Source organism: Abramis brama (assembly GCF_963993115.1).
Source record: "Abramis brama genome assembly, chromosome: 6".
In the NCBI taxonomy this organism is placed as follows: Eukaryota; Metazoa; Chordata; class Actinopteri; order Cypriniformes; family Leuciscidae; genus Abramis; species Abramis brama.
The window spans coordinates 39,218,035-39,231,674 of NC_139968.1; the positions used below are offsets into that span (position 1 = coordinate 39,218,035).

Here is a 13,640-nt window from a genome sequence, read left to right on the forward strand (position 1 = left end):
TCTGGTCAATGATGATCAATAACAGCAGATAACACTGAATTTGGCCAGTTATTTTGAATCTGTTTTATTTTGTCTACTGTAAGTCTATTAGTCTACTATAAGACTATCCTGGAAAGATTTAGAAATCTGCATTAATGATATTCATATTCATGATAGAAATGTGTGCATTTGATGAGCTTTATGTATTTTTCTCTCTCTTTCTGGCAGCTAATGTAAATAATGTGATCATGTTATCTTGTGGCATTGAATAAAAAAAAAACATTCAGATTTCATAAATATTGTGAGTTATAATCTATAATAGTGATTTACATGTATGAATTTTAGATGTTTTTCTCCAAAGTGACTGTATTGTGTATGATGGGTCCATCTGGTGGCCAAAACTAGAATTTATCAATATTTCATTTAATTGCCATGATGTCATCCATTTTTATATTTCTTTGCCAGTATGTTTTATTGGTTTGCACATTGTAGCAATTCATAATGTAATAACTGCTGCACATAATGTAGAATCTACACATAATGTAATAAGTATTACATTATTATTGTAATAAAATGCTCATATTGTAATAATTTTCTCAAATGTAATAAAATCTTGAGCTCATATTGTAATAACAATTATTAGCTTTATGAGAAATGTATTACATTATAAACTTACCAAAAATATTGTCATAATTGTAAGGGGCGTTTTAATCATAAAAACATTGGTCTTTCCTTACAGTATATTTTTGGACTTATTCTTAAACTACCTACGAAATGCACCAGATTTAAATATTCATGCAATCATTATTATTATCATTATTATCATTATTGATGTTGATATTATTATTATCATGGTACAATACTTATATATATATATTTTAATTCGACACAAAAAGTGTACACTACAACCAGGGGCGGACTGGCCATCTGTGTGATCTGGAGAATCACAGAACGGTCGGTCCTCCAGGACGGCCGGCGGGCCGGCCCACCACCCGCCACGCACGCAGTCATCACCTGTTTTTTTCCCCCACTAATCTGTTTCACACTCCAGTACTGTAGGTGGCAGCAATGCACCTTTAAGTTGGATGCCAGCTGCACTGGCCGTGGCCGCCAAGTAAGGAAAAGCAAAGACGTTAGATAGAAGCATAGACAAACAAACAATATGCATAACGCGGCCGCGGGTAAAACACGGAAAGAAAAGGGTGTGGATGAGAAGGCGAGAGAAAAAAAAATTGCGGAATTTAGATACTGAAGCCGCTAAATATCGCAAACTAACTGAAATATTTAGCAGCACAGCCAGCAGCAGCACCTCGCAGTTAAATATTAGCAGCAGTGAAGAAGTGAGCCAGACAGCTATGCAGCAACATGCCACCAGTGATGATGAGGGACAGAAAGATGAGCTGGTTCCACAGGCAGATCCAGGGCAAGTAAGTATGGAACATGAGAGGAGAAAGAGAGTTACTTGCTAGGGATGATGTTAGGAAGTGATATTCAGGTTGCTACGTTTTTAATGATTACAGTAGTTAAAACAGCTAAACTTCAACATTTTAGCTGTAAAATGCCACATGCAGTAGCTAATATTAAGAAATATGTTGTGCTTTTACTTTTAAAAATGTTGGTAACGTTACAGTTAATGCTTACAAACTTTGGTTACGTTTGTAATGGTGTATTTTCATTTAGATGTGGTATTATTTGTGCAGTAAGATTAATTACTGCATAAATTAATTAAGATTATTAAGTAATAAATTCATTTTAAGACAGCATGGAATAGATTGTATAATATGCTGTTATAACAGCATATTATATAATCTATTCCATCCATGCTATCTTTGAATAAAACCTGTGTTTTTTTTAAAATCCATTCGATCTGTTTATTCAGGTTGAGCTTAGACCAAGTCCATTTATATGTGAGTATTCAAGTTAATCTAGAATAATATGCTTTTAACACAACATCTAGTCAACATCAGTGCTATTGCTATAATTTGGATGGTATAGTATCATGAGCCACAATTAAAGTCTTGTGGCACTCATGCCAGGCGTTATTGTTGTTGTTGTCGAGTTTCCGCGCGCCGATTGCTTTGGGCCGGGCCTAGTCAAAGTCCAGGGCCGTTTTTTAGTCCCAGTCCGTCCCTGACTACAACACTGTATACAAAGTATAACTTATGTTGTAAAAAATAACTCACAGTTTCAATATAGCAAAAGAAAAAAAAATCTTTAAAAAAAAACAGTCCAAAACTTAAAAAAATAATGCTTATAAAATCGCTAAATAAATAACACTGGAACAGTTAAAGCAGCCGCATCTATGGTTTAGACCCATAGTAACTCAATGCATCATGTCAAAACGTTTTCCATGAGGTGGATGAGATTGAAAGCTGGTAAATCCCACGGGAGGAAATTCAACTTCCGATCATTTAACTAATGTCTCGAAAGGCGGAAGTGATACTGTATCAGCCTTTCGCAACAAAGGCAAAAAGACTGCCTGGCAAACCTGGGACATTTTCCCTGAGGCCTCTCTCATCTTCAGCAAACTAAGTCAATACCCTCCTGTTCTGACTGATAGTGACCTGGAGATCCTTGAGAAGTTTGTGGTCCTGCTGTATGATCAAGCACAGCTGTTAGTGTAGATGAGGCTAGACTTGGCATGTTTGCCCGAAAGCAGAGGCCATATGAAGCCGTTCCTCCAACAAGAGCAGCTCTGCTTCAACACACTAAACGTGCTGCATATCAGGCGGGCTGCATATGGGCTCAAGCAACCCAGTGTCAGCCAGAAGCAGAGAGTCCTGCTGACTGGGGATGGAAAAAGCTTGGTGAACAATGGGGGGTCTTCTGGACCAGTTGCACAAAGTTGTGAACAACTAGCCAAGTGTGGCTGCAAATCAGAGTGCCGTGGAAGATACTGGAAGCAGGTACTGCTTCCTGCTCAGCTACTGTTCGGACGCTCTTGCTTACTGCTCCGCGCTTTGCTCTATCGCTTTTACATTTTATCCTATATTTTTATATTTTATTTCCTTTAATCACCTAATTTTAAATTCAGCAAATCAGCACAGTGCTCATACGACAAAGTTTGGATTACTACAAAAACACAGAACTCTTTTACCCGACCAGCTTACATTCCGGGAAAGGAAAACACAACTGCCTACAAGGATAAGAGAAAATGCCTCTTCTGGTTCAAGAATCTACTTGCTGCACTAACTGCCACAGACTTTTACAAAGGATTGCAGTTCTTGAAACAAAGTTACTTATGGGACCACCAAACCAGACGGAGCACACAACAGAGCTTCGTCATGGACACCCTCAGCATACCGGTGAGTCCCATGAAACTAGTGCTCCTCGACAGGTAGAGAAACAAGCCGATCGACTTACTAATCGATGGCACAAACAGGGAGCAAGACCCAAAGGCACTCGAGACATCAGATTGTCACGAGCATCACATATTGCCGCAGTAGCATCCTCTACCCCAGATACAGCTCTGACAAGGATTGCAAACACCGGTCTTCTACCACCGCCTATACATCTTGAGAACAGATTTGAAGTACTAATGAATGTAAATGAGGAATCCCCAAACGTGAATGTGATCGAACACAGACTGAATGGGCCAGTAGCTAACACTGATGCTAACTGGTGCTCAAGGTCGAGCAGACAGCGGCACTCAGCTCAGAGCGCAGCCGAGCCCAGGACTCTGATAGTGGGGGACTCCATAATCAGAAACATTAGCGGCAGGGATACAACTACGTGCTGCCTTCCACAAGCAACAACTTCTGATGTAAACAGGGAACTTCAGAACATTCTGATGAAACATAAGACTGCAAATCGACTCATCATTCATGTGGGGAAGAATGATATTCATAAAGAGCAGTCAGAACTCCTTAAGAAGGATTTCAATGAACTTTTTGAAAGGCTTAAAAGACTGAAAGATTCATCAGTGGACCTCTCCCAGCAAGAGGAACAAACAGGTTTTCACGGTTGCTTGAGCTTAATACGTGGCTGCAAAAAACCTGCAATATGAAAGGTGTAAACTTCATTGACAATTTCAATCTGTTCTGGAGTCAGAGACAACTATTTCATCGCAATGGCCATCACCCAAACAAACTTGGTTCAAGAGTGTTAAAGGACAATATCTACTTCTCCCTCAATCATCCTTCTGCAGTGTGTGCCAATCCACTCAATCTGAACGGCACACACACACCTGGACACAGTATGAATGACCACGGGACTTCACTTCAGCAGCAAAATGGACATGCGTTTGACATATCACACAAGGACAATGATAACACCACTCCGCCACAACAACCTCTGCTCACGGACACAATCTCAGCTGAGCCCTGCCCACAGAGCTCACCACAGACAGACATATCAGAACTGCTTGAAGATTCAGCACCCAAGGACGACTTCCTGGAAAACAGCCAGGGAAGCCAGGACAGCATATCACAACCTCCGATAACACCAGAGCAACAGCCTCTTTCACCAGACACTTTATTCCTCTATCCAGTATCCCCACTTCTGTGCTTCTCACAGAAAATGGAATAACTGGTGCATGCTGGAACCAAACTATCCCACTCTTATGCTGCAAGCCCCCAGATACCAACCAAAAAACGACAGGCACCGCTACCACCAAAGCCTGCGCGCCGAGCTCGCCCTCCCCTCCTATGAGAGCTCTTCGCCTCTGCCACAACGCCAGGGCCCACACCCTCCTCCATCTGCTCGAGGTGAACCAAAAACAACTGATACCAGCTCTCAGTGATATGTGTCGGGTCCCCGTTATGATAACAGTAACTTTCTCAAATGTTTACAGAACAAGCGGGAACCCAGTGTGCCTGTATCTTTCTCTATTGCTGTTCTATTAAAAGATAGAAAGTCTAACGCCCGTTTCACACATACTCCGTGTGCAGTGCGTGTGCGGTGCGTGTTGCAGTGCGTATGCGGTGTAGGAGCAGCACGCGCTAAAGTGCTTTCACATAAGCTGCGTTTGCAGTCTGATCTGGCTGTACCACAAACAAATTGTAGGCCTATTTCAAATACAGAAGTTATCAGCAAATTTTATTTAAAAAAATAAAATGTCAGCATTGCGATTCTCTTTGTACACAAATACTCTTTAATAGACGTATTCACGTTTAAACACAATTTAAACAAACTATTATTCAATGCATTACTTCTATATAATTATATATTAAGTTGCTCAAGCAAGTGGTAAAATATTTAACCATGTACTTATATTAAAATCGCATACATTTTAAATTAAAACTTAAAATTTACAAAAACAGCATACCCTTTCTTTTGCATAATTTAAATCTTTATACAATAAATCTTGCATGTCACAAATAACTTGTTTTTCCACCTCCACGAATGAGACGAGTGTTGTTCATTATGTTGCCTTGTTGAAGTAAATTGTATTTTTCCTTGATTTACCCCGGTCTTGAAGTAAAAAGATGACTGTGAAAAATAGTAGGCTAGTATTTAATTAAATACATTTATGGTGAGATTACTACATTTTATTTAATTAAATGCATTTATGATGAAATTACTACATTTTCATGTCAATCTGGTCAATCTGTATTCATTTTGACCACGAACCATGTGCTGTCACTTTAATTCAGCGCGTGCAGCACAGCAAAAATAGACTCGGTGCGGAAACGATCGCTGCACTGCTGTATACGCACCGCAACTGGAACGGATCGACGGACTGCAACCGCGAGCAGTGTGAAAGCTCTAACCTGTTAACATGGGTATCTATCAATGTAAGCAAATATCATTTGGGAATTACCTGTCTTTCGAATATCTGGGTATTGTGTTGAAAGGTGCTCCACGCATTTTACTTATCATTATTTACAGGCCTCCAAAATACTCTCCAGCCTTTGCGGAGGACTTTACAGAACTGTTATCAACAATTACCTCAGAGTTTGACTGTTTTGCCATTGCTGGAGATTTTAACATCCACATAGATAGTGCAGAAAACAATATGGCAAAAGAAAACAATATGGCAAAAGAAATCAAAACTGTTTTAAAAAAATTTGATCTGACTCAGCATATACATGGACCCACACACAATCGTGGACACACTCTAGATTTACTTATCAGTAAGGGTCTAAACATTTCATCGATTGTTATTAAGGATGTAGCACTGTCTGATCATTTCTGTATTTTCTTTGATATACTGATCTCTCCTGCCACTGAAGCTAGATCTGTGTCTGTCAAGAAGAGATGCTTAAATGAGAACACTAGTGTACTATTTATGAAGGCTATATCCTTAACACCAAGCATATCTGCAGACTCTGTTGATTTTCTCCTTGATTCCTTTAACTCAAAAGTTAAAACTGTAATTGATGATATTGCTCCTGTTAAAATCAGGAAGAAGAGTGGCAGACAAAAAGCACCTTGGAGAAACTCAACAGCAGTGCAAAATATGAAACGACAATGCAGAAAAGTAGAGCGCATGTGGCGGAAGACAAAACTTGTAGTCCATTATAACATCTACAAAGACTGCATCCATGCTTTTAATATGGAACTAGGCAAAGCTAGACAGACTTTCTTCTCAAATATTATAAACAGTAATTTAAACAACACACGCACTCTTTTTGCTACTGTAGAGAGACTGACAAACCCCCCAAGCCAGATTCCCAGTGAAATGCTCTCAGACAACAAGTGCAGTGAGTTTGCTTCTTTCTTCTCTGAGAAAATCAATAATATCAGAAAGGTGATCAGCACATCCTTGAGTTGCACTGGGGTCAGACAGATCAAACCACCTGAGAAAGAAGTTACTATGCCTGACTTCAAAGAAATTGATGGCAAAATTTTGGAAGAAACCGTACAGCACCTTAAAACATCAACCTGCGCTCTTGACACTCTTCCCACATCATTTTTCAAAAGTGTGTTAAACAGTTTAAAAGCAGATCTTCTAGAAGTGGTAAATGCCTCACTTCTCTCTGGGAGTTTTCCAAACTCCCTGAAAACTGCAGTTGTCAAGCCCCTCCTGAAAAAGAACAATCTGGATAAGACCATATTAAGCAACTATAGGCCGATCTCAAATCTTCCTTTCATAGGCAAGATCATTGAAAAAGTTGTCTTCAATCAGCTGAACAAATTCTTATGCTCGAATGGATACTTTGACCATTCAAAGTTTTTCAATCTGGTTTTTCAATCTGGTTTCCAACCGCACCACAGCACAGAGACAGCGCTCATAAAGATAATAAACGATATTCGCTTAAATACTGATTCAGGCAAATTATCAGTGCTGGTACTACTCGACCTCAGTGCTGCATTTGACACTGTCGATCATAACATACTTCTTGACAGGCTGGAAAACTGGGTGGGGCTTTCTGGGATAGTCCTAAAATGGTTCAGGTCATACTTAGATGGGAGAGGTTATTATGTGAGTATAGGAGATCATAAGTCTGAGTGGACATCCATGACATGCGGAGTCCCTCAAGGCTCAATTCTTGCGCCACTCCTGTTCAACCTGTATATGCTCCCAATGAGCCAAATAATGAGAAAGAACCAAATTGCTTACCACAGCTATGCAGACGACACACAGCTCTACTTAGCCCTATCGCCTAACGATTACAGCCCCATTGACTCCCTGTGCCAATGCATTGATGAAGTCAACAGTTGGATGTGTCAAAACTTTCTTCAGTTAAACAAAGACAAAACTGAAGTCATTGCGTTTGGAAACAAAGATGACGTTCTCAAGGTGAACGCATACCTTCACTCTAGGGGTCAAACAACTAAACATCAAGTCAGGAATCTCGGTGTGACACTAGAGTCAGACCTTAGTTTCAGTAGTCATGTCAAAGCAATAACTAAATCAGCATACTACCATCTGAAAAATATTGCAAGAATTAGATGCTTTATTTCCAGACAAGACTTAGAGAAACTTGTGCATGCTTTCATCACCAGCAGGGTGGATTATTGGAATGGACTCCTCACTGGCCTTCCCCAAAAAGACCATAAGACAGTTGCAGCTCATACAGAACGCTGAGCAGAACCAGAACATATGAACATATCACACCAGTCCTCAGGTCTTTACACTGGCTCCCAGTTAAATTTAGGATTGATTTTAAAGTATTATTACTGGTATATAAATCATTCAATGGCCTAGGACCTCAATACATTGCAGATATGCTCACTGAATATAAACCCAACAGATCACTTAGATCACTAGGATCATATCAGCTAGAAATACCAAGGGTTCACTCTAAGCATGGCGAGTCCGCTTTTAGCTATTATGCCAGCCGCAGCTGGAACCAGCTTCCAGAGGAGATCAGACGTGCTCCTACAGTAGTCACATTCAAATCCAGACTCAAAACACATCTGTTCAGCTGTGCATTTACTGAATGAGCACTGCCAATGTTCGTCCGACTGTACTGTACTATATTTTTATTTTTTTTCTAAACTGTTTTAATTATTCTTATTTCTTTTTATTATTTTAATTTCTTCTATGTAAAGCACTTTGAATTGCCATTGTGTATGAAATGTGCTATATAAATAAACTTGCCTTGCCTTGCCTAGAGCTCATATCCATGTGTGTTCATGTTGTGCGCTCGCACTGTTTTTTTTTCACAGATCAAAATCATCACTTACAACAGTCCCACTTCAATTAGGGTGCAGACGAAATATAAAGGCAGGGTGAATCTATTACAAGATATCCCGAATGGAATAGTCGACCTGCAGCTCTTGAGAGTCACTAGCGCAGACACACGCGTTTACGAGTGTGAAGTTGAGAATCTGGATAATGATGAGGACGGTGTGTGTGCCATGACCAGTCTCGTAGTCTTGGGTAAGACACACACACACACACACACAAACACACAGAGATCTACTGGACACTTCAGAGAGATGCTTATGGAGAATGTTTTAGCAAAACAGACTCCGACAGAGTGATCAGGACTCGACTACTTGCCACAATAAATACCCAGCAAGCAATTCTGCTTTTAAAAGATGTCTAATAGCGTCCAAACACAGCCCTGACGTCTAAACAGCCAAAATTTTGCCTTGTTTTAGACATCAGGGCTGTGTTTGGACGCTATTAGACATCTTTTAAAAGCAGAATTGCTTGCTGGGATAAAAATGTATTTGAGTTGAAATATTTAATTAGCTTATTAAACGCAAAGCTTCCGCAAAGAAAAACAGTTCCTTGTGAGTGGCTTTGAGCCTAGACGAACATTTAAGGGATGATGTACAGTTGTGTCACTTTATAAACAAAGACGACGACATGAAATGTTGATTTGAGAAGAAAGCGTTTTAAAATCACCTGTTTATTATCTTATAATCCGTAACCATCTACAAATCAATCGTTCTAGCAACGAGACGAACAGTAGGCTATTACCGTAGACATGCTAACACTGGCTTGGCATTATTGACACAAACTTCATGATTCAATTCGATTTCGAATAACAAGCTTATGATACATTTAAGGGTTAGGGTTGAAACTGAAAGAGCCGCTTATTTTCGCTGTTAACCCGCATTGCTGGTCCAAACGTGTGCAGTGTGTGGTGTTAGGATGTTATGGCTAGATACTCAGCAAACGACAACCAATCACGTGCTTCATATTCACGTGTTTTGGGCACTCATGGAAACACAGCGAGGTCAAGAGACGGTTTCATTCTTACTTAGTCTGAAAAGTCAATTCATTATAAATTTGATATTACAGTCAGGAAAATGAAGATGCACAACGCTAGAGCCTTTATGTAAACATATCATGTGCGGTGTACATATGGATAACATATGGATGACAATTAAACCCAATTCACCCAGTGTGATAAAACCAAATGTATGTGAAACGAATGTTTACTTTAAGAAAGCAGCTGAAGACAAATGCCTTTCTTGAGACTCAGTGGCAGTTCTCGTGTGTCTATTCCCCTTGTTGAGCTCAGGATCTTTCAGCCTCTTTGAGAAATGAGGTGATGTTCAATGTATATTATGAGAAAATTAAAGTGGTTTTGACATTGGATGCATGCAAATCTAAGTCAGAGACTCCAAAACAAAATCAGGAACCTTTAAAATAGCATAATAGGGGCACTTAAAGCAACAAAATCTGCACATTTAATTACACAATATTTTTAACGTATTTTTATAGTATTGTATTCTACAGCTCAAACTGCAGAAGGCCTCATTTTCAGATATGGAGATATGAATGTAGTTTCATCTGTTGGATAGAGAGTGTGTGCATGTGTTTTACCACTGGACGTTTGTGGTTAATGTGCTTTTGTGTTTGCATGTCTTGAGGCGTGAATAGCGTGAGTGTGTGTTTCTGTGAGTCGTGTGGGGTTGAAAGGACTTCCACAATTTAACTTCAACTTTTTGAGAAACAGTTTTACTTTGAAAAAGTACAGAATCGGTGAATGCTAATGTTTGACAAATAAAACTTACTGTATGTGAGATGTTAATATATTACTATGTGTGTGTGAAATATAAGATTGATGTTCAGCTGCATATGCATCTCTATATTTCCATGATTTGCATATTAATACTGTGATCTTGCAGATAAGCAAGTTTCAGTAGAAGTTATTTCCAGCTCTATTCTTATTAACACACATAGGTCCATGTATCTTTTTTGTAAAGAACATTTCTTGTTGGTCTGTCAATGTCAAGGAAAAAACAAGTAAATAATTCTTCAAATTAAAGCATTGTAATGTAATTGTAGTGTCATCCAAATTTAGGGAGTTTCTAACTAAAAGTAATAACATTTCTGTTCGCGTAATGCCTTTTAACAACAACAACAAAACAGTGATGCTTTTCCAGTAGCAAACTTTTTTCATCCCCTATAGTGTAGCAGGACAGTCTTCGTGTCATGTGACTGATCGCTCTATATTAAAATATCTCCCATTTTTAAATATTATCAATGGAAAAAGTAGATTTTTGCCTGCAAAATGGTTTAAATACAACGAAGCATGTGAGCATGAGGAGCCTCTGAGGTGTCTGATCCAGTAATGTGTGTCTCAGCTGCTGTTATGTGCAATAAGGACGAGCTTGACGTGAACTCCAGCCGACAGATCACCAAAGACACAATACTAAGTTCCACAAAAACTATAATTATAGATATAATTAAATAGATTTATAAATAAAACATGTATAAAATATCTAATCAGGGAATAAACAAAAGTGTGCATACGCTACACAGTGTAGATGAAAAATTCATTATTCTTATGTTCATTCATTTAACAGTGTGTTAAATTCATGTGACTGAGTGTTTTCTGTGAGGGTTTCTATCAACTGAGGGAAGAGGAGGTAATTTAGGTCATAAGCAAAGGCCTTTTGGCTTCTCAAGGACGAAGAACAGGGTGACCTGCTCAGTGGGGGTAGGAAACCGGCCCAGGCCAGTTGAAGATAGGGGGTATCTTTTTGGAAAATTACAGAGAGCTGGGAGGTGTGTTCAAGATGTTAGAAAACCTGTATAAAATGTCTCAGTTTTTATTATGAAGGGGGGATTGTTTGCTTACAAGCTGGGTAGCTGCGGTATTGTAACGAATCCTCAGAGAATAAAGCCTTTTCTCTTTAATACAATTTTGCCTCTTGAATGTTTCTTACACCTGTGATGCTGTGTTTTTCATTGAGATTTAAAATTTGCTATTACAATAGTAACGTCAAGCTTTAAAGCTAAAGGCTGCAGTTTCCTTCTGTGTGAAATCTGTTCTGGTTTAAATTTGGCATGAAACTCTCATGTTTTCCAGCTCGTCTGCCTGTTCCTGTCATCAGCAGAGACTGTTCTTCGTCATCATCATCATCTTCATCATCATGTTCATTGGTGTGTTCATCAGTGGTGAATGTGTGTGATGCGACTCTCTCCTGGTACAAAGGAATCAGTGTATTGTCCAGCATCAGTGCGTCTGATCTCAGCATCAGTCTCTCTCTACCTCTGGAGGTGGAATATCAGGATAAAAACACCTACAGCTGTGTGCTGAACAATCCCATCAGCAACCAGACCACACATCTGGACATCAACACACCCTGTCACACATGTGCAGGTACAGCAGCACTGATGTGTTGATTTTATTGAGACTTAGATGCCAGACATGATGAATGAGCTTCTGTCATCATTAGAAAATTACAAAAATAGATATTTTTAAATTCATGAAAGACTAAAGTCAACTTGTTGAAAATCTTAATTTAATTTATCATTTGTTTCATTAGTTTCCCCAGAAAGCCACGCCCCCTGTTGTGATTCAGTTGAAGCTGTGCTGCGATTGGTCGTCACTGCGCTGATGGGCGTGGCTTCTGCGGCCGCTGCTGTTCTTCTGGTCAATGACGTCAGAGCTTCAAGAGGTAAAACGGAGAAAACAGAAGAGATATAAAAACTGTGGCATATATTGTATTTTTAATCGTAAAGATGAAAATATTTGTGGTCTAATTGTTTGATGGCAAAACAAAGCTTTGCTTTCCTATTCTCTCCATCTGAGGCTAAAACTGTGAATTTTCTTAAATATTTCATTTTATTCTTTAATGCATCCCATTTATTTTATTTTTTTTGTTAATTACATTGTTTTATTTTTTTCTTAATGTATGTTATGTTGCTATTTTAATTTTCTTTCTTAAATGTATGCAGCAACTCCAAAAATACAAATGTAAAAATATTTGTCACACCAATAAATCACTGTAGAGTTTAACTGAATATTACCTATCGAACTGATATACAGCTATGATCATAAATATGTCTATATTAATTTATAACTGAAGAGGAGTCATAATAAGAATAAACCATGAATTCAGATTCAGATTGAATGACGGATGAATGAAAACACATTTAAAGCATTAAACAGTTTATTTATTTTTTTTAAAAATTCTCCATAAGGATTTCACTAAAATAGTTATAAGCCATTAACCAAACCACCAACCATCAGTATGAATCACAGCAGGTTTGGTCTAAAGCAACAAACAAAAAAAAAAAAAGAAGAAGAAGAATGTATTTGTGAAAATACTTGACATATGTTTTCAATATTTACATAGTAAATGTATCTCTCTCACACGTGTCCCACATTGTCCTGCAAAATCACATCAACATGCAGTAACAGAGCGATAACCAGCCGCTGTTCTTCTGGTCAATGATGATCAATAACAGCAGATTACACTGAATTTGTCCAGTTATTTTGAATCTGTTTTATTTTGTCTACTGTAAGTCTATTAGTCTACTATAAGACTATCCTGGAAAGATTTAGAAATCTGCATTAATGATATTCATATTCATGATAGAAATGTTTGCATTTGATGTGCTTTATGTATTTTTTTCTCTCTTTCTGGCAGCTAATGTAAATAATGTGATTATGTTATCTTGTGGCATTGAATATAAAAAAAAACATCCATCAGATGTCATACATATTGTGAGTTTTAAGATAATAGTGATTTACATGTATGAATTTTAGATGTTTTTCTCCAAAGTGACTATTGTGTATGTTGGGTCCATCTGGTGGCCAAAACTAGAATTTATCAATATTTCATTTAATTTCCATCCATTTTATATTTCTTTGCCAGTTACAGTTTTTATTTTACGTTTCATTGGTTTGCACATTGTAGCAATTCATAATGTAATAACTGCACATAATGTAGAATCTACACATAATATAATAAGTATTACATTATTATTGTAATAAAATGCTCATATTGTAATAATTTTCTCAAAATGTAATAAAATCGTGAGCTTATAATGTAATAACTCTATGAGAAATGTATTACAT

General features: G+C 38.1%; 2 protein-coding genes across 2 annotated transcripts in view; both read left to right on the forward strand.

Annotated features, from left to right (window-relative positions):
- LOC311084281 (uncharacterized protein) overlaps window positions 1-13,640 on the forward strand; it is a 112,603-nt gene that overhangs the window by 91,674 nt on the left and 7,289 nt on the right. The window lies entirely within an intron of this gene.
- LOC311084282 (uncharacterized protein) lies at window positions 1,263-13,584 on the forward strand. The gene is made up of 4 exons (XM_084116217.1): window positions 1,263-1,406; window positions 8,536-8,749; window positions 11,643-11,936; window positions 12,103-13,584. Exons 1-4 carry the CDS (start codon window positions 1,335-1,337, stop codon window positions 12,261-12,263), a joined length of 741 nt encoding a protein of 246 aa, XP_083972343.1. The 5' UTR covers window positions 1,263-1,334; the 3' UTR covers window positions 12,264-13,584.

Bases quoted from the DNA above. Each gene is read 5' to 3' on its own strand.
- LOC311084282 (XM_084116217.1), top strand. From the start codon at position 1,335: ATGCAGCAACATGCCACCAGTGATGATGAGGGACAGAAAGATGAGCTG. The intron at 1,407-8,535 runs GTAAGTATGGAA...TTTTTTTCACAG, and splicing joins CACAGGCAGATCCAGGGCAA to ATCAAAATCATCACTTACAA. The intron at 11,937-12,102 runs GTACAGCAGCAC...TTGTTTCATTAG, and splicing joins ACCCTGTCACACATGTGCAG to TTTCCCCAGAAAGCCACGCC.